Source organism: Lichenostomus cassidix, chromosome 3, assembly GCF_008360975.1.
Source record: "Lichenostomus cassidix isolate B80296 chromosome 3, HeHo_3.0, whole genome shotgun sequence".
In the NCBI taxonomy this organism is placed as follows: domain Eukaryota; kingdom Metazoa; phylum Chordata; class Aves; order Passeriformes; family Meliphagidae; genus Lichenostomus; species Lichenostomus cassidix.
In genome coordinates, this window is record NC_139483.1 from 19,410,031 (window position 1) to 19,436,442 (window position 26,412).

Here is a 26,412-nt window from a genome sequence, read left to right on the forward strand (position 1 = left end):
ACATTTGAATCATCGGGGGTAACCTTGCAGAATCTTCAATTTGCACGTAGGAGGAAGTTTGGTCTCCCTTGCTCACCGTTGCTTCCCAATTCTGACAGCGGCTCAATGCATGGCGTCCCCAGCTGCCTGTCAGGCTGTGGGCTTCACATCAGTGCCGGTGAGGTCCTGCTCCTGAGATGGACTTGGAGCCCTCAGAAAAGCAAGGGGTCTCATTTTTGGGGCAAGCTTTTGAGCCTTATTTGCTTTGTCTCTCTGAAAACAACTGAGGTAGGGGAGGTAAGTCTGCTGCTTGACTCTTTTAGGGCAGTTTTATAGGTTGTTTTATGGGTATGGGTAAAGGACTGCAGGTGAGGTTTTTTTGCCCTCATATAAAATGGAGATATGATTTCAGCCAGCCTTTTAGTGTCCTGAGAAATGAAATACTGGGGACAAAACCCATAACTAAAGAATAACTTGGAAATAAAGGCAAAGGTGCAACAACCAAATGCAGCAAGACAGTGTTTTTTCCTTTTTGCCAGAGGAATAGGTTAAAACGGATGCCTCTGTCTGCTGTTATTGGAAAATGAAAGCCATATGTTCCCACAGGATGGGCACTACAAGGACAGTTAGAGCAGTGTCTTGCCCTGTCAATGGTGCTCATGTCTGATCTGGGATTTCTCAGATCCATAAATACCCAAAATGCATGTCTCTGACAAAATAAGTAGAAACAGTATAACAGAGGAGGCACAAGGGCATATGCTGTCTTTATCATAATTGTGTCTCTTGCTCAGAAGTAAATGCCTGTTACTTCTGAGTGGAGTGAAATTCAGGAGTGCATGTCCCAGTCCAGTCTATTGGGCTACAAGCCACTGTCTTGAACCTATCTTTTGTATGCAGGGTCCTATCCCAGTTAGAAATACATTGGTTTAAATAAAGGTAATAATATTTTTTTTTGCCTTAGAAACCTAATGTAGAAAAGTGGAGACTGTTGATAGGCCCCTGTTGAGTTGGGTGAAGAACAGACAGCGGAGAATGATTTGTAGAAGGATGTAGGTAAGTGAGAACCTTTGCATATGAAATCACTCCCTAGCTGTATGGAAAAGCATACAAGATAATGTCTTGGCTTCACTGAGATCAATGCAAATCAGTCTGGATATCATTGTAGGTTCTGCGTACTTGGGTGCTGCTCTTGCCAGTGACAGAAACCCCTGCAGAATCCTCACCATTGCCATAGGTTGGATCTTTACAGGAAAGGTATCACTGCTAGTAATATTGTGGAATAACAAAAATTACTGCTAAAGACAGGGGGTTTAAAGCTTTCTATTTTATATTTTGACCCTGTTATTCTAAGTGATACCAGTATAGAAATTGAAACATCCGTGGGGCTTTGGAAAGGAGGGCAAGAATGTTGTTTGTTTCTTCATTTTTTCCCAGTTACAGGAAACAGAGGATCAAGGTTTTGGATGCTAATCATAAGCGCCTTTGAAAAAGGAAAAAGTAGCAATACCTACCTTAGAAGAATATTTGTTAGTATGTAGTTTTGTGAACTCCTTGGCAGAAAGGAGCCATAAGAAATACCAGGCGGTTATTCCTTGGTGATAGAAGTCTGTATTTAGGCTTCTGTTAGTCTCCTTTATTTATAACAAAACCTTTGAATATCATTTCCAAGATGTTCAGCTATCAGAAATGAAGCGATAATGAGGACAGAGGATAGGTCATGAGTCTGCAAATAAGTGTGAGGAGATGGTGAGCTTAACCTACCAGGTGAAAGAAAAGTCAGTATAGCAACTGCATGAGCACTTCAAAGCATGCACCTACTTTGCTGCACTAACTTAATTATCCCTGCTATAGATATGTTTGACAAACATATCTATAGCCCAGATCCTGTTACTTCTCAGTGGGAAATATCAGAAGGCTTCTGTTTGGTTGCCAGTTGACTGAATCCTTCCTTCTACTTTCTTGCGTTAGTCTTTTCAAGGACTTTCCCTACCTCTTTGCTCATCTGATGAACAGAAACTTAGCTCTTTCTGTTTAATGGTGGAAAATACTGTAAGATGGAAAATGATGCAGACCGATGGGATGGGTGTAAAATGATTTTTAAGCAAGTCTGATGAAGATTTAATCCTATTTTAATCAAATACTGCCTGAACCAACCAAAAATAAGCTTTTATCACTCGTGCTGGATCAACCATATTCTGGTGTCAGCACTATTTCTCAGCAAGCATCTTGCTTCCTCTGTGTAATAGTACAGGGGGGTTTTGAGCATCCCAGTGTTGTCAACTTTCTCCACAAACAGGGCGATGTGAAATGTAAAGAGGCAAGAGTACCCCAGCTCTTCCATCACAGGGAAATGCAAGCTGGTGCCCTGTTCTTTGACACTAAAACGTGGCCTGCTGTTGGCAAGCTGTGGGATTTAATAGGTAAACACGGTGGGGAACTTTTCAGCTTTTTAGTCTTTCTGCTCCTGTAAAGTGTGTTAGGCAGGGAGGTACAGTTTTTAAATGTGGTCATTTTTAATTCCTGTCCTGGGAGTGTGGCTGACAGATTGGGAGTGCGGAGGATAGGGAGTGGGCTGAAAAGACAAGCTGAAAACACAGGATGTATACATACATTAAAATGGAGCAAAACAAAAATAAACTAACTTAGGTGAACACAGATGGGATCTGTTTCAGGGCCACTCTTAACACCTGTTTTAGATGGCCTGTGGTGAAAACCATTAGCTTAAAAAGATGCTATTTATGTCTTCCCTGAACTGAGTTTACACAAACACCAACAGTTCTAACTGGAGAGAATGGAGATCAGATTTCAGTAGATTTTTTTCCTTTTCTTTGGTTCTTTTTTGGTTTTTTTGGTCTGAACAGTATTATTTTCATTGCAAACCTTGAAAAACCCCAACCAAATAGAAAAACTTTGACAAGTGGTTGTTTTCATATGCCGTTTATATTAGCTATGGCCCTTGTTCAGAAGCCCATAGGCATTGATGTGTGCAAAATATAATTTGTTCAACAAATACTTAAAAATCATCAATGTGGTTTCATAGGAGGAAATCTGAAATCTGTCCTCAGCCTTTTGAGGTGTTACTGTGGATTCCCACTTTTGTAGCAAAGACCAAAACTTGTTGACAGAAGCTTTCTGATTTGAGAGTGCAGGTGAACATGGGAATGTTTTATCGACTCACTTTGCTCGCATGCTGGTTTTGACAGGTCATGCTGAAAGTAAGACTAGCTTTCCAAATATTTCTGCTCCATGTTGGCATTTGAATTTTGTTACGAAACACTCTTTCTATGACAATTTCTGCAAGCTTGTATCTTTTGGAGGAAAACATTGACTTTTCTCTATTTCTACCAACCTCTTCATGGTTTTATCTTTGTTTCCTCTATCATTTTTTTTTTATGATTGTTAAACCTACTTTTTCCTTGAATCAAGGTTTTGAGAAGAGGCATTTGCAGTTTGATTACTGACTACATTCCTACTATAACTGAAAGGGGGACTGCATCTTGCATGAAGTATTACTTATACATGTAGTAGTCATTAGAGTAACATAGGTGCATGGTATGCTATTATTTTTATACACAGAATGTCTGAAACAATGTAATAAAAGCAATCTGTGTATAGAAAATTAAGGAAAAACTATTTCTTTAATGCACATATGCATTTTTCCATGCCAGCTGCATGAGAATTTTGCTCATCCTTGGAGGTAGTGATGTAGTCTAATGGAAAGAGCAAATACCTAGGAGTAGGTTACATTCTGGGTCTGCCCAGTCTCCACACCTTTGTAAAGTATTTTGAGATTTTTGGATGATAAAAAGAGCTAAATATTATTTAAGCCTGCTTAGTTAGACAGTAGGCTTTTTGTATTATTTTCTGGTTTGTGTATTCCATGAATAGAGTGTGAAGCTGCTAGGAGACCCTTTTGCTCTTGCACGCTGTACTTTCCTTTAGCCTCTCTTTTTCTGGCTTAATTACATTTTATTGGGTAGTAAAGAATACAGTAGCTGCTTGTGCAATGGGGAGGTACATAAATAGCAGACATATAGAACCATGAACAAGAATTAGTTTTTTGGATGCCTCTGGAAGAGCGATGACCCTCTTGGTGTTACTGTGGGGAAGTGACAGGTGCATGCTTTCCCATGATTGTTCATGTAGCTGGTGATTCTTCAGTGCCCTGCAATATGCTCCTTATTCTATTTTGCTAAAAGACCACTTATCTAAACGGTGACAGGGGATCAAAGGGTAGCTTCAGAGCCCCATCGATGACAGAACTGTATTTATGGCTTTAACAGTACATGTGCAGCTCAGAATCATAACCTCTAGGACAGGACTTCCAAACTTCCACCATCACAGAGGGACCTTTTGTGCTGTGCAATGTCATGGCTGCAGCAGCCCCCTGTGCTCTGCTGGACTGTGCACACAAGACCTGTACAGCAGCTCAAACAGCACGGGCTGCTCAAATACTCAGTTTGCCCTTCCCTCTGGGATGAGGGCAGCAGGCTGGATTTTTCCATATTGGTATGTAATAGCTCACTTAGTACAAGAAACATGCAGTGTAGCTGGAGAACCTTGCTCTGAATAATCATCTGTAACTGCAAGTGAAGATTTCTAAAAGCAGATCACTAATCTGGAAAAATTGTATGTATTGTGTTAAAGGAAGTCTCTGAGCCGCAAATAGATGGATGTTGGGAAGCGTAGTCTGGGGAATTGTCACTATATGCCTGCCCTATGACCTTCACTAAGCATCTGCTGTTTGCCACTGGCCTCAACAAGCCTATCAGCCTAAGTGGCCTTTTGGTTTCACCTGCTGGGGCCATTTGAGGTACAGCAGAGCACAGATGACTGTGAATATATCTGCATGTGTATGTGTAGGGGTGGCTGAGTGGATGTTCACTGGGGAGTACACAGCAGTGGGCACAAAATTGCGTCACATCATAATCCCTTTTCTGATATTGCATCGTGTTTTTATTTCTGGCTGTGGATGAAAATGCTCTTGACTTCTTTGTGCTTTAAAGTCCAATGTATTCAACAAGCTCATTTACCCTTTGTTCTTCATGTGTCTTCTGTAGTGAGAACCTAAACTCCTGCAATTCTAGCCCTGTGTTTGCAATTCAGTGTATAGTTACCAGAATGCCATGGATTTCTTATATTGTTATTATTATTATTACTATTTTGTTTAATTTACTTCTTAGTTAAGAAGCTGTAAAAATAAGGCCAGGCTGTGACAAAAAGGCCTAAAACTGATGCAAAATAAATAGTCTCTTAAGACATCAGAAATGGACATGGGATCCTTGCAGCAGTTTTTATTGTCCTACAGAGCGGGGATGACACTTCCATTTAGTGTGGAATGTGAATGTTGCCTTTGTAAATGGCAGAATATGATGTTATCCTGTGGCACAGTGATTTCATCTGCTCATTTTTAAGGGAGTCTCCTACCTCTGAAGCCTAGGAGCTTCTGTAAAACATTATTTAGTTAATTCAAATGCATAATTGTCTCCAAAATATCCTTGTCTAGAGTTTCTACAAAGTCCATAGGGGCTTGATGCATGATGAATTTTTTTTTATCAAGCACCTGCTTTCTTTGCATAGCTCAGTTATGCAGCAAGGTTGTTTTTACAGTATTAAGAAGTGAGCAATATATTCCATATGCCACCAAGCTTTGTAAAGAATCCTGCTGATGACAATTTCACAGCTGCTGAGAAATAGGCCAAGCCTTCCCTATAAAGTGACAGTAAGTAAAAGAATATCTATTCCATTTGTATTGGCCATGCATCCTCCCCAACTTTTTCCCTCTTGAAGGAAAATGTTAGCCCTTCCGAACTATGGAACAACAGATGGTGGCAGAAACCAATTTCTACTTCAAAGCCATTTGGTCAGGAAGTATCAAAAAATGTTTTGGAATTGTGAAAATGAATTCTTGGCTGCAGGGCTACCAGCAGCCTACTAGAAATGAGACATGAAGCAACTGCTTAACAAACCCAAGAGCCTGCTTGGCCCTGAGAAATGGCTTTGGTAAAACATTTTGGAAATCAGGAACTTTATATATATAGGGTCTGGACTTCAGAAATGTTCTGTGTATTATGGATGTTACATGGATTAGGTTCTTAATTTCTGGTCACTGATTGCTTGACCAACTACCAAGAAAGTAGCCTTCAAAATATGCAGAATGACCTCCAGCTGAGACAAGCTTAATATAGCTCCTCCTGGCCTAGTCAGGTGGAACCTTCCCTTTTGGCTCAGCCGATTTGCTGCCCACAGACCATGAAAGTCCCAGGGATCTGGTAGCATACAGGGACACAAAATTAATGCAGAAACAGTACAGGCCGCTCTACTCATGGGCTGTGTTTAGTAGGTTGTGTGTGTCTGCAAGTTGCTGGATGCAGCAGGACCCTTTGGCGATTCTGTACCTGACCAAATGCATCTCCTTGGAGAGCGGTTTGAGAAGTAGAATTTGTTTCTTTTTTGAAAGTGCACCATAGTTGTCTGTCTGTGCTATTAACTCCCTGAAATAAACAGTAGCATGTTTTGCCCTTTAGAGTTTCTGTTGCGAGTCTTAGCCACTCCCATAGAAAATGGCTTGAGAGAGCTCCCCATACATGTGGGACATAAACGATAGTAGCTGAGCCATCTTGTTTTATCTATTCTGTTATAAATGTATACCAAATTGTATGGTAATGTCATGTCACCAGAAACACAGAGCAGATGGAAGTATCTTTCCACGTATTGAATCATGTTACTCTGATAAAAGGAATTTGTTTCTCTCCTTCTGTCAAGCCTGCTAGCCTCTGGCAAGGGATGCAAGCCTCAGCGAGGAGAACTTTACCACTAATGTTCAAGTGACCATCTGATTTAAATATACTGTCATTGGCCAATAGAGTTAGCTGGCTTCAAACAACTGTTTGGAGTAGCCAGTTCTATTTCTTATGTCTGTGAAAGGTAAATTAAACCAGGTAGTGTTCTGGGTTGAGGAGACCTTGGGGAATTAACCCTCGAGGAAGCAGATATTCAGCTTTTAAAAGGATACTTTCAGGGCCCCAGAGTTGGGCCCTTTGGAGCCCAATCCGGATAAAGCAAGTGCCAAGTGTCTGAATTGTATGTTATTATAGAAAAGTGACACCCTCTGAACATGGGTTGCAAACACTGTGTATTAGCTACCAAAAATATGGTTTGCAAAACGCCAGCAAAATCCTGACAAATCAAACAGCTACAGATGTGCTGTGAGCATCTGAAAAGCAGATACCCTCCGTACTTCTGTTTGTGGTGAGTGGTATTTGACTTGATGAGAGCACAGTTCTCAGATTGAAAGCACGTGAAGCTGAAGTCAAAAGGGAGTCAGTGTAATCATTAACTGACTCACCTTCTAGATGTGACAAGTAATTAACCATTCTAAACTTGCCTGGAGCTTTCTTTGGGACAATACCCACAGGGGAAACCCTCTCACGCTCAAGTGAAGCGTTATCAAATGGGCCCTCTATTTTCCCCAAATGCCAGCTCTTTTCTGTCTTGTCTCTAACCACCTGAGGACATATAACTGCTGATCTCAGCATCCCAGCCAACATTTGCATCTCGGGGCTTGAGTACAGGATAGTAAAATCCCCAACACAGCCTTTTTTACAAAAATTGCATATGCTTTTTGTTTGTTTCTTTTGCTCTTATTAGCCTGCTCCCACAACGGGGAAACGTTTTATCTGCCCGTGCTGGGATTTTCGCGTTAGCAAACCTCTTTAACCAGCATTTGGCTCTTTCCACTTTCTTACTTTGATTTGGATGACTGCCTGAAGCACCTGCTAATGGCCTGAAGCGTTGGAGCCGAAATTTGCAGTTTGTGTCCCATGCTCACTCTGTTTTGTTACCTGCCTTCTGGAGCACCTGCTCCGTGGTTTGGGCTCAAGAGCCTGCTTTCTACCTGCTGACAGCAGCACTCCTCACAACACTGCATCTTCTCAGCTTTGTCCTGCACTTTGTCCTGCTCTCTGCAGCCCCTGCTTCAGCTTTGCCTGGGTCTTCAAGGTAATATCAACGAGTCCTGCGTGTTCTAGTGCTTGAGGAGAGAATGGTGTTCCCCCTGGTGCTTAAGAACAAAGGTGATGCCAAATTAATTGATTGTTGTGGTCAGCCTAAAACCTTTGCCATGGCATTCACCAGCAGAGGTTTTTTTTTCGTTTTTAAAAATAGGTTTTATAGGGAAATTGTGAGGTAGGCCAGCTGGCTGAAATCAGCTTGTAAGTCAGCAGAGGTCAGAAGCCACATGGCAATTCAGTGTTGAGGAAATATAGGAAGCAGCATGGCCAGTTAACAGAGAGGGACCAAAATAAATTTGAAAGACCTGAGGAACACTCCTCCTTTTCTTCTGCTTCCACTACCTTTTGAGGATCTGCATGCTTTTCCATGAGGTTGCTCCTTATGCTTAAATACAGGGAAGGCTGTTAAAAGTAGCTCTTTAGGCTGTGTTTTGTGAGAAAATCTTCCTCCTTGTCAAAGGGCAATCCTAATGGAGAATTTCAGAGGTAACAACTTCCAACAGGGAATTTTCTTTCCATTCTGCCTTGGGAAGCATTAGTTCTTTCCCAGAGTCTTCGTCTGTGCCAAGGGTCTTGTTTCCAAGGACCTTCTCTCTCCAAAAAGGTAGTTTTGTTTCTCTGTTAGAAGGATGCTGTTAACAGCAACAGAAGAACCCAAGTATTGGCTTCCTGCTGGTCCCCTTGTTGACAGGGTCATCCCCTTCCCCAGTGAGCTGTATTCCTTAATACAGCCACACTGTGCCCCCCACCCACCTTCCACATTGGTGCCTTTTGGGGTTTTTCCCAGGAACCAAAGCATCTCCCTGAGCACCTGGGCTGCAAACTGGGGCTCGTCCATACCAGGGACATCTGCTTTTGCAGAACTGGGCAGGACAAGGATTGATTTTTTTTTTTTTCCCTTCTTGCTTTCCTTTGGTTGCCTCAAAATAACCCTAATTAATTTTGTGGAGAGTTTAGTGTGCTCCCATCATGGGATTGCTCTTTGTGCGGATCTCTTGCATGCTATATTTAGGTATGGTTTTTGGAACACCATGTGACCCGAATCAGATAACTTCTGAACTACTAATCATGTCTTTGACACTGACTCCCTCCATGGCTTTGGGGCATTTTACGGTTGTTTTCTTACATACAGAATGAAAACAGATATACTCATCTTGCAAGAGCTTCTACCAGGGCTAACAAATATTTAAGACATTCATTTAAACTAAATTTGATTTTACTATTTCAACTGTAATCTTAGTTTTATTGTTTCTTAGATGTTTAACTTTCAAACATTATTTGTTACCATCTTAATTTTTCTTAATGAATGCCCCTATTTCATCATTCTAAAAGAAAGAAACAAATTTCTTCTGTGTTGTAGATGAAAATAGGGCAGAAAGAAAAAACCTAAATGCCCTCATTTCCTGCCCTACACAAATTTTCTTCCTTTGTTTACTAGTTGATCGATCCATGGAGATGAAAAGCCCAAACCATTGACCTGAGCTATTTGCCCTGTGCTAGCTATGTCCCTTTTTTAACATGGGAAGTTAGTTATCTGCTTGGTTTTTTTCCTGATTTTTCAAGTTATGCAGCCCAACTTGTATCCTGTGCTCTTGCGCTGCTCGAGGCCACTCAGGCCCTGGAGGAAGCTGGGCTCCCTTTGCCTGCACATCCAGCATGGCTGGGGTTTGGAGCCTGTTGTCCATTTCAAGGCATCATCTCTTTGTTTCTCATGTCCATAATTGCTGCTTTCTGTGTCTTGGATGCTTCTGCAGGGAGCTGGAGTACTGGGATTTCTTCTGGCTTCACCTTTTTTTGCCCTGTCCCCTTAAGGCATTTTCGTAGGCAAATGGATCAAAAGAGCTGTTTGGCTTTTCAGTGTAGCTCGTCAGATAAAGAATAGGAGAAATTATGGCAATACTTTTCATCCTTTAGGAAGTAGTAAACAGAGAGCAAGAGAATCCTTCCTTATTTAAGTCAAATTTATTGTCTAATTATAAATAGTAGCTCCCCCCCTTTTTTAATTCCTTCAGAATTAAATCCTTTGCACAAGTGCTTCTTCTTTCCCTCCTACAACAGCAGTAAAAAGCAAAATAAGATATAAACCAAAAATCAGCTTTGAGAAAAAGGCAGATAATGAAAGTTATCTGCCAAAGACTCTGCAATATATGTCTGTCAGAGAAAAAAAGCAAACATTCTTATATTTGAATCTCTGAAATGGAACTGCACCAGGCTAGTTGGGGAAAATTTGTTTGAAGATGTATTACGTTCCACGATCAAATGGAAAAAATGGCACCTGTCATCATATTTAGAAAACAGCTGGGTAACATGGCCAAGTGCCATAGTCTCTTTTCACATGGCCTTTATGCTGAAACCATGCAAGCTCCATTCTCAGCAACTGGAGAAACCCTGTGCCTTTAAATGGTTACAGAAACATCTACTTAGGGGCCAGCTCTTATTGCAGCAAAGCCTGCTTCTGATGCTTCTAATTAGCAGTTAATGGATTATACTTTACTTTTATAACCAACCCAGCAGGCACTCTTCTATAGTATTTTTCAGCTATTTTTGGTAGAAGATATATGCAATTGCGCTGCTCTTCATGCTTTCATTTTGAGCATGCAGAAAATATGAGAAATAAATCACCATCTGAGATTATTTTACCACTCAAATGCTTAATTTAAGTCCGATTATGCATTTCTAAATGTATTTTCTTTCTTCTAATATCTTAGAAAAACTGTAATGGGTTAATTGCCTTATCTGATCTAGACTTTGATGCAGAATATCCTAAATACATACTTATTTTTAATTAAAATATTTATATACCCAGTGAAAAGCCTGAGTTTTTTAGACTTGCAAAGACAGTATGTATTCATTTAGGGAAAAATGTTTTTCTAGGTGAATCCAGTACAGATACATTCAGAAGTTTAGATGGGCTTGTAGAAACTAATGATTTTTATCCTTGCTTTGAATTAAAATAGCAATGAGGTTAGCAGCATTAAAGATTTCCAATGCTCTGTGTGTGTGTGCCACATACACGTGTGGGTATATATGTGTATATATTGTGTATATACACAATATCCATAATATGTATAAAAACTTGGGCATGTGAATATATATCTAAGTTTAATAAAGAAATAAATTTACATAGGTTTTAGTTGGAGGTTTATACTATTTACCTCTCAGGGAATCAATTTTGGTGCCAGTTTCTAGCAGGAGACCTAATTTGCTGAGACTGTCTTTGAACCTGCTCTGTTCACTCAGGCCACACTTCCAGTAGGACAAGGTCTGACATTGGTTGCACTGGAACAGGAGAGGGAGCCCTCACAGCACCGGCCTGGAAAGGGGAGGATGAGGTACCCAAGCCTAGGAAAAGAGGGGTAGAGGCCACCAGCTGCAGGTGAGATGTGCCATCACTCTCTTCCTAATTACTGTGGTCTCTTCACCAAAGTGGCTTCTCCATCCCTTACTTATGTCACAAAAGAAAAAAACCAAAAAAACAAAACCCCACCCCCCCAAACAAACAAACAAACAAAAAACCCAGAAGGAATTGGCTTAACAAGAAAGGAAATGGCTTAAGAGATAAGCAGTTCCAGGTTAGTTGATGAGAAATTCAACACAACCCATCAATGTGCTCTTGCATCCTGGAAAGCCAACCATATCCTGGGCTGCAACAGAAGCAGAATGGCCAGCAGGTTGAGGGAGGGGATTCTCTTCCTGTGCTCTGCTCTGGTGAGACCCACCTGGAGTACTGTGTCCAGCTGTGGAGCCCCCAGCATGGAAAGAGTGTAGACCTGTTAGGGTGAATCTAGAGGAGGCCACGAAGATGCTCAGAGGGTTGGAGCACTTCTCCTATCCAGACAGGCTGAGAGATTTGGGGTTGCTCAGCCTGGAGAAGGCCCTGAAGAGATTTTGTAGTCTCCAGTACCTAAAGGTGCCCTGTAAGAAAGATGTGGATATAATGATAGGACAAAGGAAAATGGCTTTGAACTGACAGAGGGGAGGTTTAGATGAGGTATTGGGGAGGAATTCTTTACTGGGGATGGTGAGACACTGGAACAGATTGCCCAGAGAAACTGTGGATGCTTCAGCCCTGGAAGTTCTCACGTCTGGGTTGGATGGTGCTTAGAGCAACCTGGTCCAGTGAAAGTTGTCCCTGTCCATCGGAGTGGGGTTGGAACTAGATGATCATCAAGGTCCCTTCCAACCCAACCTATTCCATTATTGTGCGGTATTATGACTTGCACCAAAGGAAGTGCCACCTGCAAGACTCCTGCTTTGAAAGCACTGCACTTGCCTGGTACAAGACTGTACAGCACTAAACTGGTATGGTCATGTTTGTTGAAGGCAGCAAATTTCAAAAGGGTCTCCAGAAAAAAAATTATTTTTACACTATTATTTTTACAGAGCAAAGCCTAAAAAGAAAAGGAAGGGAAGGAAAAGGAGAGGTTGGATAGTGGTTATTATGTGAAATAGCTCCCTGACTGTGATGAGACAAGGGCAACTTACTTTCTGTCCTGGCTTTTGGGGAGGATGGGTTTGGGCTTTTCCTTGGTCATATAACAGCCCAGTGGAGTAGGAGGAGAAGTCTGGCTGTGCAGGGGCTGAAGAGCTGTTGTTTCCCTGCCCCTCACAGCCCCTGCCTGTGATTGTAGGTGGGAAACAGAAGGATATCTGCTGGGCAGGGCTGGTCCCACCTTGTTCCTGGAGGAGGTTCTCACTGTTTAATCCCTGTCCCTTTCCATTTTTTTCAGGATAGTGCAGCAGGTGACTATCCCTTTCTTGAATCAAGGCCATAGTTGAACCTCTCTGCAATGGTTTCCTGTTTGCTCACTTGTAATCAGCTGAAACTGTTCTGACATGCTCAAATGTGCTGTTATGTTTCCTTTAAGAAATAGTGAGATTTCAGTATTAATCTTTTTTCTTTTCCCCTTAAAAGAGTTCCCTCTCCCTTAGCTCTGCTTTCTCCCTAAACTTCTGCCAAGGTAAAGTCTATCTTTGTGCTTGCACTATCTCATCATAGTGCACTGTAAATGGTGTATGAGGGCTGAAGTCTGAGACACATCTCAAGTTCAGTGACAGCATCCTGAGATTTCCATCCGCCAGAGCTCTGGGATTGCCCTTCTGAGTTTCGTCTCTCAGCGGTTTTGTGCCAGGCAAGCCAAGCTTTGCAGTAGATGAGGTTATTGAGGAGAACTTCATCCAGAAGAGTAAGGCTCCCTCAAGCAGAGTTTGGTTTGAGTTCCCAGAAGGTCAGCGTGGGAAGCTCCCCATAAAAGCTGAACTTTGATGTTGTCAGCCAAGACAGATTCAGAGGATTTGGGAACATTTTTTTTCCTTCTTCATAATTATATGAAACGCAGGAGACCTGTGAATAGGGTATTTTTAGATTGTACTTTGAAATATACAGTATCATAGTATGACAGCAAATTAAAATTATTATCAAATCCTTTTTTTTTTAAAGAAGTGTAATGTAACTCATAGTGGAAAGTTGGATGAAGAGCAGTGTGCTGCTCTGCACAGGAATTCTGCTCTTGTTACTAAATGAAGCATCACTGGTTGCTCTCATTTAGATGAACACTTTTGGAATTTTTTTTTTAAGGTTAGTGGATTGGACTTCTAATTTTAACTCATATGGTTTATAATTAGAAACATTTCCAAACTTGTTTACAAACACCTGCACTTGACAGTATGTGTCTGCAATTTTAGAAGGACTCACTTGTCACTTCCAATGGAGGTTGAGAGGGCATCTGAGTTCTTTGTGTTTGTACAGTTAGGTTCGGGACACAGGAACACAAGTGCATTTTTAAAAATAAGGGTGTGAGAATGTGATGTTTTGTGAGGGGGTTGCATGTACCTAATCAGCAAACAGGCCTTATTGACTAGTTGTGGATTATTTCAAAGTCAGGAGGATTGTTAGTTAGTGGTCATTTGGAGCAAGATTTGAGCTGGCACCCCAAGGAGAAATTCCAGTAACTAATTTTAGCAGCTGAATCTCTCAATTAGAAAGGATGGTTTACAGGTTTTCTGTTTTTATCTGTACTTCAGACATACTGTTTTCTTTCCAGCTGTCCTTAAGAAATTATTCAGAAAGAGCTTAAAATTACTTTTGACTAAATGATTGCATTGTTATTTCACATGAATTTGGAAGTAAGTTGCTGAGTGCACAGTGAATGGTGGAGCTTGCTTCCCCTTGCTCCTGAGTGGGATGTGTGTGTTAAACAAGTCTGTATGCAACTTGTTTGCAGTGGGATGAATATCATAATATGTTACTCATTGGTCAAGTGTCTAATCACATTAGGAGTAATCAAAATGCTTTATCAAAATAAAAAAAGTCCTTTGGCTCCTCGATATGCACTTTACATCTGATTTTTAGCTGCATCAGACAGGTTAACAATGTTGTTTATCAATTTGTAGTGAAATGGGAAAGATTATTGTTGCTAAAAATTGATGCTGCATGGGAGGGTGTCAGGAAGAGCCCTCCAAATATGCTTCAAGGGTACAGCTGAACCAGATTTAGTCAAAGCAGACTTAAGCAGTAGTGGCAAAAGGTGTCATATTGATTGCTTAATGCTCATGTTGTTCCTAATTAGTATGAAAAGCTCTGGTTAATTAGACCAGCCTGTTTGGCTGTTACGTCCTCTACTAGAAGCCATGATATTAGAGAAACTCCAGTATAGAAGAGGATGAGGAGGCCACAAAGCAGAATGGTTTTTATTTTCTGCTCTGTTGGTGTCTATAAAAGCATGGACCCGGATGCATTTGGGGAATCCACATTGATGTCAAAGGATCATGTCCTCAGAGGCACTTACTCTCTATCAGTTTCACTGAGAGTGGATATAAGTGGAATTAGGCACCTAAATACCTTTGAGTATGCTTGTTCTTTGAAGGTAAACCTGCAGTGTGCTGCCGGTATGTTGTGCTTGACCCCTCTGCAGAGCAACAAACACTCACTGGGGGCTCCTCCAGAGCAATTGCTCATAAGAAAACAAGCAGATAATTACATAAAGCTTTTGGAGTATGATGCACAGGTCTGAAGAATTAGGTTTTTCATTCTGCAAACCAGCTGTGCCTTGTATCTGTATTTCTGAATTCCTTTAAGGAAAAACAGTTTTAACAAGCATTCATTTTCTGTAGCAAACAGGCATTTTTGAAAATTTTACTTTTGAAACAAGTAGGCTAGCCAAAATTATGTTACTTAGATACTGCACAGCATAATTTCTTAGCAAGTATAACTGCAATTAATAAATTGTGTTGTAACCATATTAGGCTGTTACCATGTTTGAAAATAGCTTCAAACACAGCTTACAAGCTCCGGTGTTGTCAGGGTCTCAGTTCATCAGAGTTAGAAATACACGACATTTTAGAAATGGCTTATGATTCAAATATGACCATAGAAATTACACTTAACTGGAATTTAATACTGCTTCTTGCTTAACTAGAAACTTCTCTTTTTATGATGAATTTTGTCTGGAAATAGCACTTTCACAACTGATGTACTGAGAGAAATGCCAGTGTTTTCAGTTTTCCTCTATTTCTGTTTGCTCATGTCTGCTCTATGCCCACTTTCTTAAGTGTTAATATGTAGAAATGTTTTTTCCAAAAAGTTAGAGGAGGCTCAAGAGCAAGATCTATGCAAGTGTAGAAAGATCCAACTATCCAGCAATGCCTTGAAAATGGGTAAAAAACTCTTTGATATGGGAAGTCTGGACTGACTGTGAAGTTAGTGACAATCTTTCTCAGATGTACATGCTATCAAAAAAAGACCTTTATGGAATATTTGCAGAGTTATCTAATCTGCATGGCCCTGACCAGTTCTTCAGTGTGAATCTTTAGGTAAAGTAGACTACATGGTGCATGCATGAAGTGTCCATTCTCAGGCTAATTTGCCTGGCTCCTATAGGGAAACTGCATGGAAAAATCTTTCTTTGGGTGCATTTAAAGTGATACTGTCTTCCTCAGAAAGTGGTAATTAAAATAAGTATAGGAGTCATGAAGCAAAGGTAAATGGGCTTCAGAGTTCTGCTTTGGTTCTCTTAATAACTAACTTTCACTTCAGTAAATGTAACTTTCACAAAGAATCCCATGGTAGAATTGAATTCATATCCAGGTACCTGGGCATATGAAGGTATATCATATACCATCACAAACCACAAGATAGGACTCTGGAGGAGGCAATATCTGGTTGTGGTTGAAAATCAGCTGTAGCTATAAGGGGACAGCTTATATATTGCCAGAGGGAGCTCATGTAGATTCCCGGCTCATGAAGTCCCAGCTCTGGAGTTATGGTTGGATCCCCAGGGATGGAACACATTGCAAATGGCTGAGATGCAGATCCTTTGCCTGTGTCTCCTATGGTACATAGTTGTGAACTAGTCTTTAAAAGTCCATAAATAGGTTTAAAACATGCATTTTCCATAGGAGTAATGGTGTTAAAGAGGGACTGTGACTACTGCAAATTATCTGTAACTTTAAGTTTTTGCTTTTATATTTTTATTCATGGTAGGTGTGTTTTATGTTAGCAGCTCTTTCATATTTCTGAAGTAATTCCATGCTGTAAAAATATGTGGGTTTTCTACTTTAAAAAACTGTTATATGCCAGTTGTATCCCAGCAGAAGTTTACCCAGAGCAAATGTGTATAAAGTGAAACTGCTCCAGGATAATCTGCCTTGGTTTAGGGGAGAGTTAATGATAAATTTATTTTTGTGACCCGTCTGCCAAATATTTGTACACTAATTAGGTCCTATTTTGAGGGCAGAGCATGTGAGCTGGTAAGGAACCCCTTGTACAGGATGGGAAGGGCAAGAGGATTTTTGTCCCAGAGTGCAAACCCCATCTTTTTTATGTAGCATCACCAAAATATGTGCATTATTTCTAAATAGCATATGAATCCCTGGGCTCATATGGAGGCACTTCTTAAATTGGTTTGTGGGAATAGCTGTAGCCAGCTAAGGTGTTCAAGTGTAGATCACTGGGGAAGAAACTGAACTGAGTCAAGGCATAATCACAGTTTTAACTTTATATAATGTCTTTTGCAATATAGTAGAAAATTACCCTTATGACTAGTGGCAGAACCTGTTGTATAAGTAATCCAGCCATGGTGCTGGTTGGTATCTTGCTTTTCACTTGAACCTCTCTGCGATGCAGGTCGTGGAGGAGTGAGTGCCTGGTGCAGTCTCTGCCTGACTCCTTGGTAAGTCATTCAAGTCTATCTTTCTGTACAGTCACTTTCCTAACTGCTGAGCAAAAATAGGGAAATTTTTCATAGAGTGCTTTAAAAGAGAGCTGCTAATCAATTTTTCTTATTATTTTATGCCCTGTGATTTTTACACCACCCCCACCAGCTGGTTAATCATGCAAAAGCTGAACACTTCATTAGCCAGAACATGTTTGCCCATGGGCATTTCTGTAGTAAATTAGTTCTTTCTATTTATACAGGTAAGTCATGGCCAAAAGTCTTTAAGGTGCCAAAGGTAAGGGTTCGAATTAATTCTTTTTCTGAGTTTTCAAGAGAACTAGGTTTAACTTTGTGTGCTGTTGATTTGAAATTACTTTTCAATTAAAGATAGCGTGGGTAAAAGAGCATTGTCAGGCTGTTCTGAAATGCACTGTGCCTTTCTGGATCTCAAATTTGGCCTTTGTAGTCCAGCCTGCCTTAAAAAAAAACAAAAAGCCCAAAACACATGCATGCATTCACATATATATATACACACATATGTGTATATGTATATGCACAGTATCTTCATGCAGAGGCTCTGCTTCTTTGAGTGGTGTGTGGCGTATTGACCTGTGATTTTCCTTTCTTACTCTGTGCCTTTTACACTATTAATTGAAAATATGTGGTTTGCAGATGCTTTTTTGCCTCAAATCAAATGGTGCCCTCTGAAAGCCTAGTTTAGCTTGACAATGAATTTAGCTTTCAGGCTTTGGCCATTGCAATATTGTTTGAATGCCACCATTTCCTGCAATCAATGTAATTTTATATCTACTTGGAATAGAAAGTCAAGATGGTGATTGCCTTAATTTAACTCAGTGTTGTATTCATTAAGGAGCTGATCCCAAATTCCTTTCAGATCAAAGTCTGTCTTGATTTCAGTGGAACCTTTTGGCGCACAAGGTGTGCAGTAGCCTTCTAAAATGTTGTCATTGTGACTAGTGAATAAAAACTAAATGTGTTGCTAAATTTAGGCTGTTGCTCATGTCAGCTTCCTTTTCTAAATGACGGTAAGTGCATTCCATAAATAGTATGCCTCTTATGTTGTCATATCTCTTTGGCTTGCTTTGCAGTATTTTACAGGATATTTGCAAATGAATTTTGTGTTCAGTAGGCAGGGGATGAAAATAACACTACTCATTGGGACTCCATTAACCCGCAGCTAATGAGGAACCATTTCGAGGGCTGGATGAGTGTAATTCAGATTAGCCTGCGTGCCAGGCTGCTCTGCTCCTGCTCAGCTCGCCCTGTGCCGTGCTCCCCGTGCCGCGCTCCGGACGGACGGAGCCCGGAGCGGCACAGCTCTGACACTGCCTTTGGCCGGTTAAGTTTTCTGGGCTTCGGTTCCCCTTTTGGAAGGTAGGAGAGGAGAGGCAGAGTGTGTGTGTGTATTGTGTGTGTGTGTGTACTCATAGATAGGTGACAGTGATCTTGACCTCCATGGTCAGGTGTTTGGAGATGTAATGAAATACTCCTCAAACACTCTACTTGTGCTCGCTGGTTGATGGCATTGTTACTTGTAGAAAAGGGTACTACGTGGTGACAGTAAAGGTGGTCCAGACTGGCCCTTAATTAATTTTATTTTCAAAATCTATATTAGTGACTGTCGTGAGGGCACCTGGGCACTTTACATCAATAAAATAATCAATTTAAAAAATGTGTAGCCCAGAACTCAGTGTTCACTAACAAAACTCCTGTTCCCCGTTACGACTAAAGGTCAGTCCAAGGCTGGCCAAGCAAGCAGGACTCACATTCCTGCTCCTTGGCACTGGCCAGGCGTGGCTCTGGCGGAACACCACCGGCAGCAGCTTCCAGATGCCCGCGGCCTCTGCGGAGAAGGGCTCGCCGCTGACCGGGGACTTGTTAACCCCCCGTGTGGCTCAGGCTGGTTTCAGGACTGAAGGAAAAGGTGGGGAACGACTAGTTCAGAGGCCAGTCACAGTTAAAAACCTGACTTTGCCAGTTGCCAGCACGCCAGTGAAGCGCAGGCAACAGGGACTTGGTGGAGCTGTGCTGCTGGAAGAGCGAGAGGGAGAAAGAGACCTTCTGGAGAACAGGCTAGAGATCTCTTAACTTTCTTCTCTTAACTGAAGAAACTTTATTGACAACAAATGTTACATTGTGCAAGGTTAGCAAATTCTCTGGGAATATAATGCTTCCCAGTTTTTTCTTAACTTGTGTTAATATTTTATGATACCTGTGCATTAAGGGCCAGTTCCTACAATGTTTAAGTTACTTTGGGCTGCTAAATTGCCTTTGTAGACTTTTGAAAGAACACTACTGGTCACTACAGATTAGCTAAATTTCCAATCTCACTTAACATGCTGGTGATATAAAATCAGTTTGCTTCTGTTTTTCATGCATTAAGTGAGCATGTCCAATTAAATTAAATGTTAATGCAAAGCCGCATTTTATTTATTTCTATTAGTACATTTGGGGCAATAATCCCAGTTTAATACATAACTAATTGTACAAGCAGCCCTGGAACTAGGAGTTCCTGGACACTGGTGTAATTTTTTGAATGTGAAATGTTAATATGTTTTCGTGTCTTGAAATCCAATTGAACTCAAGCTGAGCTTAAAAATCCAAGATCTGATTCAGGAGAATTCAGTCCCATCTGGCTGGTGGGTAGCAGGTGTGCAGTGTGTGTTTGAGGGAGGGAGGTGATTGCAGGGAGTGAAACATTTCTCTTTTCCTGTAAAGCTTTAATTCCAGTTTAATGCTGTGGTCTGAAGCTCTCTGCAGTATAAGTTCTTGTGTAATTACCTACATCTATTGTTGGTCTCCATTTCTAGACAACGTAATGGTGATGGTGAATGGCAGAAGCAAGTAAATGTCCAGCATTATGAAGAAATATGGTTTCTAATTCTCAAAGTTTGGATTTATTTTCTGTTACACCCAAGTCCCCTGTATGGGAGAGTGTGTTTTTACAAATTGATACAGACGTGATCCTTGAAGACCAAATGAGAAAGGTTTCATTGCAGCGTTCAGGATCAAGGTCTTTTGAGTGTTGTTACATGTTCCCACAGCAGCATAGAGAAGGTTTGTTTCATCTATATGTTTCTATCAAAGAAAAAAAAAAGAATTACACAATTTTTTTTTCATCTCATAATAGACAGGCTCTACATTTTTTATTTCTGCAGTTATAATGAATGAGGGTTTTTTAATCTTTAAAAGTATTTTAGCAATCTATTGAATACTTTTAACCTCATAACCTTGAGAAACTTGTCACAGCCTTTCCCATTTTCTTCTTTCTCTTTCCCTTTCTTCATCTTTTGATCAGATACTGCCAGTCACCCCCTGCCTCTGCCTGGGAGCTTTTTGCTTGGGAGGTTCAAGAATCTGCTCTTCCTTGACTTTTGTCAGTAGCTATCAAGTCAGCTCCCTTTCACACTCCTATCAACTCACCCTCTTCCAATTTTTAAATATTTCCTCTGCTTTTTATTTATCTTCACTGCTGTATAACTTTGTGCTGAAAAGTCTTTCAGCACATGAGGTTTTTTATGGGAGTTGGTACGCAAAGCACTTCTTACTTAACAAAATAAGTAAGCAAACATACTTCTTTTATAGTTTTTAAGTTCACATTACTACAGTAAACGACACTTTTGCTGCTGTATTTCACAGGTTTTTTTCATGGTGAACTGACTTAATTTCTAACGTAGAGTGGAGCTGGTGCTGTGTTGCCAAGGGAAGTCCATCTGGTTTGACAGATGAAATGATAAACATTTCTCTGGACATCCCTGTAAAGTTCTCCCTTTTGTTTGTTTGCTTTATGAAGTTAAATGGAAGAGGTCACCCCCTTTGACAGAGCAAATTCTTTTTTCTAGCAATCGGGCTTTGCAAGAAAACATTTTTTATTAAGCAAGTCATCCATACCACACCGTAGGCTGTTTGAGTGTAACAGTATGTTACAGTCTGCAAAGTTAATGCAGTTAATATTCAACTGAACTTTTGGGGGGTTGCTAATCCCTTAGGCGGGCTTAGCAGAAAGGGCAAACATATTTATAGCACTTTGAATCAGACTGCAGTGAACAAGTAAGAGTATGTGTTATACCATGCAAATGTTACACAATTTCAGGAAAGCTCGGCTCATAATCATCTTTTAATAGTATTTAAGTTGATGAAATATCTTGTCTGTAAGCAACAGAGTTGTTGGTTCAGTGGACAACAGGTCTGTCAAAATGAAACTCAGTGAAAGGTCTTGAGATTCCTGTTCTGATGGTAAGTTCTGAAGGTTCTGAGCAGATTTATGGGCTGTCTAATTAGGAGCATACTGTATTCTTTAAGCTCTGTCATTTGTATTATTCCGTAATAGGATTTCATTGGACTTTGTCACATATCTGACTATGACCAAGTGTGTGTGGGATTGTCAACACCCTGTTCCATGTAGACCTCAGTCTCTTACTGCCTTTGTAGAAGTGAAAAGATCATTCCTGAGTGATCTTTGCTCCAGAGTGGAAGTGTGGCACTGGATAGAGTGTGCTTTGGTTGGAGCTGTGGACACCCCAGGCAAAAGGAACAAGTGTTAAGTCACAAGTTGCGGGAAATTCATGGGGAAGCTGAAGTGCTCAGACTGAGAATGTCCAGCAGTGAGGCTCACACCTCTGTGAGACAGAAAATCTCCACATTTATGCCATGGACAAAACTTGCACTGAGTATAAAGTTATATAGAAAAGTGCATGAAGGGGCCTGTAATGCTACCATCCCATCAGGAGCCAGAGAAAAAGGAATTATGATCTTGGATTTTACACAGAATTTGATTGTGTAGAGTTTTTAGACAAATAAGAAAGAGATCTGTCATCTGGCAGTGAACAAAAAGTAATTTGTACTTTAAAAAAAAATTATTTTGCAAGAGACTAATGCAGTTGCTAAGAGCTGTAATCTTAGGTCAGTAATGTAAGGTCAGTTTCTGCTGCCCTATCAATGCAGAATACAGGCCTGACAAAGTGATCATTCTATTCTAATTAAGATTTTTAATATGTTTTACATTTTGGCTATTTCTTCCATTTTTTTCTGGATATTAACTGGAAATTGGAAAGAGTGACTACAACACAGAACCTGACTTTAAAGAGGGCTCAGGTGCCTGAATTTATACATGCACTCAAGTTACTTAGTGATTTGCCACCTTACCTGCACCCACTCCCTTCCTTTTTCTTTTGCTCTTTGTGAAGCATATTGGCCATACATAGTCCTTCAGGAAAAAGTCCAGCAAAATAATTGATGTGTCAGAATTGTTGGGAAAAATGGAAATATGTTGCTAAAGATTTTCAAATCTATATGTTATATTTTCAGTTAAAAATAGCATGACTGAGTAGCGGAGCAAGTTAAAATTTTGTATTGGAGTTATTTATATCTGAAGCACCTGAAAATAACTAGTTTATTAGGTACAAAATTTGGAATTCCAGAATATATTAAAATATTAGCTCAAAGGTCAAAAGCATCTCTCAAGGAAAGAAGGAAACTGGAAGGAAATTTGGGCTAATCAGGTTAGGTCTGCAGTGGTCGCACGGGGGTGATGTGGCTGATGCTGTTGTGACTTCCTTTGGTTACTCATCTTGAATGTCCCCAGCTCATCATTGGATCAGCTTCCATGGAAATCCTAAGCAAGATTCGACCTTAAGCCTGGACATCTCTAACAGGATCCCATAGCATCTCTGCCATTGTACTGAGCAGTAAGTGAAGGGGTCCTTAGCAAAGGCCTGGCTTCACAGAGTGTGCTGGAGCTTAGCCACACATCCTGCAACCATCTTGGAGCTTAGAAATAGATTAGACTACCTGCAGTTTTATTGTGAAAACAGACTTAACAGTCTGATGATGTTAACTGTGTTAAAAAGTAGAGGGAGGTGTGTGTGTGTGTGTGTGTGTTACCATGCTGAACTCTATACATTTATGAGCTCCTTTTATAGTACCATTCCCAGCAGCATTCCCAGGAGCAGTCCAGGTCCAATCAGGACTGGTATGCCATTGTGTGAGGTGTTGTTCTAATTCATGTGTAAATGTGGAATGGTTGCTGCCCTGAGGATATTACAGTGAAATTACAAACAGGATAAAAAATAGGAGGAGGTGTGGAGGAGGAGGAGGGCGGCTGCAGCAAGGTGCACTTGTCTGGTCAGGGTTGTGGTTTGTACAGCCTCATACCAAGTGATGGCCATTTCATTTACTTGTAGGTCTGCTGCCTTCAAAACAATTAGTCTCTTTGTCTCTTGTTTGTGTCTTAGGTGTTTAAGCAGAAATATAGAGAGTATGAAATTAATCGTTCCCAAGATCCTCCTGCTCTGTCTCTAGCAATGACCAACCCCAGGCACCTCAAGTAAAATTTTAAGAGTCTCACAATGGGCAGACTTGGGATAATCTTCTCTCTACACGTTCTCATCCTAATCTTTCATTATTAGGGATTAATTTAAGCTTTGAAGCATGAGGTTTTAAAAAAAAATTGTATTTGTTGTTTCCCCTCCTGCACTGTCAACCTTGTTTAAAATACAAAATATCCTCCCAAGCCCGTCATCGGAGCTGTTCTCAGGGTAATCCTACCTGCTTCTTGGTGTGTTGACCAAATCTGCAGCGTGAGAGCTACTGTGGTGGCTTTGCTTCCTCTGGTGCCAGAAGGCACTGGTAGATAGATCCTTTTCCCCAGGGAGCTGGGTGAAGGCAGAAGAATGTTGAGCAGTTACCGCCTGGGTGTTCCCGTGTCACCATATGTCAAAGCTGTGATGCTGCAGCTGGATCTCTCCCCTTTCTTTTAATATTTTAGTGGCTAATTTGCAGTAAAGCAGAGTAGGAAATAACCATAAATAAATCTGGGAACCTTTGTATTAATTTCTTTTGCTAGTTGTGTACATATGAGCAGCTTGCCATTTGCATATGTGAATCTTGTCATAACAATTTTGGGAAGTGATTTGTTAATAATCAAGTTCTCAGAACAGTTCTAAATCAGTAATTGATGTAGGTCTGGATAAAGCAAGCCTTCCGCCTGCCTGTTTTGTGGAGCATTTTTGGCAAGTTTCAAGCTAGTGTGAAAACTAGCCATCAGAATAAAATTTAGGACAGCTGGGATGCTTTGCAGTGAAGACTTTTGGCTCCACAGTTCAAATAATCACAATAGCAGCTCAATTTAGCCTTTGGCTGGGTAGGTTTGGCAGGGCACAATGAAAAATAATTATTTCATGGCCTGCTTATTTGTCCCTTTACAAATAAACTCTCTGACCTATGCAGGCTTATGTAAATATGCTGCCGTATGTGGGGTTGTAGAACGCTGTCATGTCCCCATTTGGAAATATGTTTTATTTTGCCCTCATGTTACAAACTTTTTTTAGAGTTCTGTTTTGGAAGCAAAGAAAGGGATAGGATGTATCAGATGCTGAAGCCCAGACAGCCAGGCACAGAGTCTAAAAGCCATCTAACAGTCTTTTTTCTGAAAACACATCCATTAGTATGCAGTGTTTTCACTGCTGTAATAATAAGAGCAATCATGATACGAGCAAGTCCGTCTCTTCGCAGCCTTCCCACGCGGGATGGAGAATGACAGCTCCTAAAGCATTTGGATATTTGCCTGAATGTGTGCTGCTTAGCTAACAGCAGTTCAACTTGTTCTCCATCTTATGGCTTCCTGGATATCCTTCTCAATTTTTTCAGTGACAGCTTAAAATGTGAGATGTGGAGGGGGGAGATAAAAGCTTAGCGAAAGGCTTTTTGTGTGTGTATTTAAGGGGAAGTTTTATTACACTTGATGATGGAGGGATGTGCCACACTATTTTCTGTTCCTACCATTTTAGTATTTGCACTTTCTGTTGTAGTGGCAGCAGCCAATCCATAACATTGTCTTTCTGCTTCCCCCTCTGGAGGCGGGTAGATACGCAGAAGAATACATATCAATGGTTTTGTCTTCTGGCACCACCATTTTGGTTCTGTAGCAGTAAAAGAAAGCCTTTTTCCCAAAGATCCGAAAGATCTCTCTAGGACATCTGCCATTGCACACTCATGCACATACAGACATACACATGCCCAGGCTCTCGCTGAGGTGGCTATGATCTGTTTTTAATAGTGGCACTTCTTCTCAAAGTGTCGTTTAAAAAAACATCAGCAGTCATGTCATGCATCGGGATGAATTTCTAAATGTAAATGAGATTCTCTCAGTAATTTATTTACATTTGTTTTCAGCACAACAAATGAGACATCACGTAGCTTCATAATTTCCCATGACCGAGTCACCAGCATGAGGTGTGTAATTTACCCTGATTTAAGATGCTTATCTAGAGGTTCTTGCAACAATACCTGGTGGGCTTTTTTATACTACTTTTTGCTGGCTTTTAACCCATCTACTTCACCTCCTTCTCTGTTTTTCAGTTAAAAAGAAGTATAAATGTGTCTGCTTCTTGAGGCTTTTTTTCACTAGAGCTGAGAGGGATGCCTTTGTTGCCTTTTTTTGTATGTTATTTTCCCTGCCATTTACTTCTCATTTGGTAAAAATCGTAAAGGGTTTCCAGCATGTATCTCCATTTACATTATGATGATGCAGGAAAGCAATGCTGATAGTGGACATTTCTGATGGGAAAATGTTTGTCCAGAAATGAGACAGTGCAGTGGGAAGCATCCTGCAGTCATTTGTTCTCCCCTCTCCTCAGCTGAAATACTAAATCTTAGGCCTGTTCTTGTCTCTGCCACTGACTTTTAAGTTTCTGACCTGCCTGTAGCTGAAATGATACTTCGCTTGAGATGGGATGTGAACGCCAGTTTTCAAATAATGTGGACACAGTCATGTACTACAAAACTCATTTATTTTAAGCCTGTAGTTGGACCATTTAGATGTCTAACTACTTGCTTAAGTATTTCAGGTAGGTAGATGATTAAAGGTGCAATGTACCATGCATACAATTTTGTACCTCTTATCTTGCAGACCTGGTTACAGCTTGAGTAAAAATCAGGGCAATGGCTTTGCTATTTTACAGGTTATCAGCACAGGAGAACTGAGATTCTGTGGTGAAAGTTACTGGTAAGTCCAGAAGCAGTACAAAATTCTATAGGTTGGGATGTTTTGGTGCAACAATACTGTGCATCTTCATGGAGATCTGCAGGATTAACCCTGTATGGGTGATCTATTCCTTGCAGGGAGGAAGCATGACATTTCTTTGTGTTAATTCCCAAAGCTAAAAATCAGTGTCTTCTTTTAAACTGAATAAGCATATTCCAAAAAATAATAGATTTGGACTGGTTTTTAATGTGCATTGTACATA

General features: G+C 40.6%; 1 protein-coding gene across 23 annotated transcripts in view; it reads left to right on the forward strand.

Moving 5' to 3' along the window:
- The window catches only part of ESRRG (estrogen related receptor gamma), a 389,265-nt gene that overhangs the window by 35,107 nt on the left and 327,746 nt on the right, over positions 1–26,412 (forward strand). For 6 of the 23 annotated variants that reach the window (XM_085054812.1, XM_085054797.1, XM_085054796.1 and 3 more), the window contains exon 2: positions 17,116–17,161. The exons of 9 other annotated variants lie outside the window; for them this stretch is intronic. Coding sequence is in view for 3 of the 14 variants with exons in the window: in XM_085054790.1 (XP_084910916.1) it covers positions 17,116–17,161 (46 nt within the window). In the remaining 11 variants the exon portion in view is untranslated. Of the gene's footprint in view, positions 1–17,115; positions 17,162–17,406; positions 17,442–25,339; positions 25,400–26,127; positions 26,172–26,412 lie in introns of those variants that run through there. 8 more of the 23 variants (XM_085054800.1, XM_085054799.1, XM_085054807.1 and 5 more) reach the window with 4 other exon arrangements.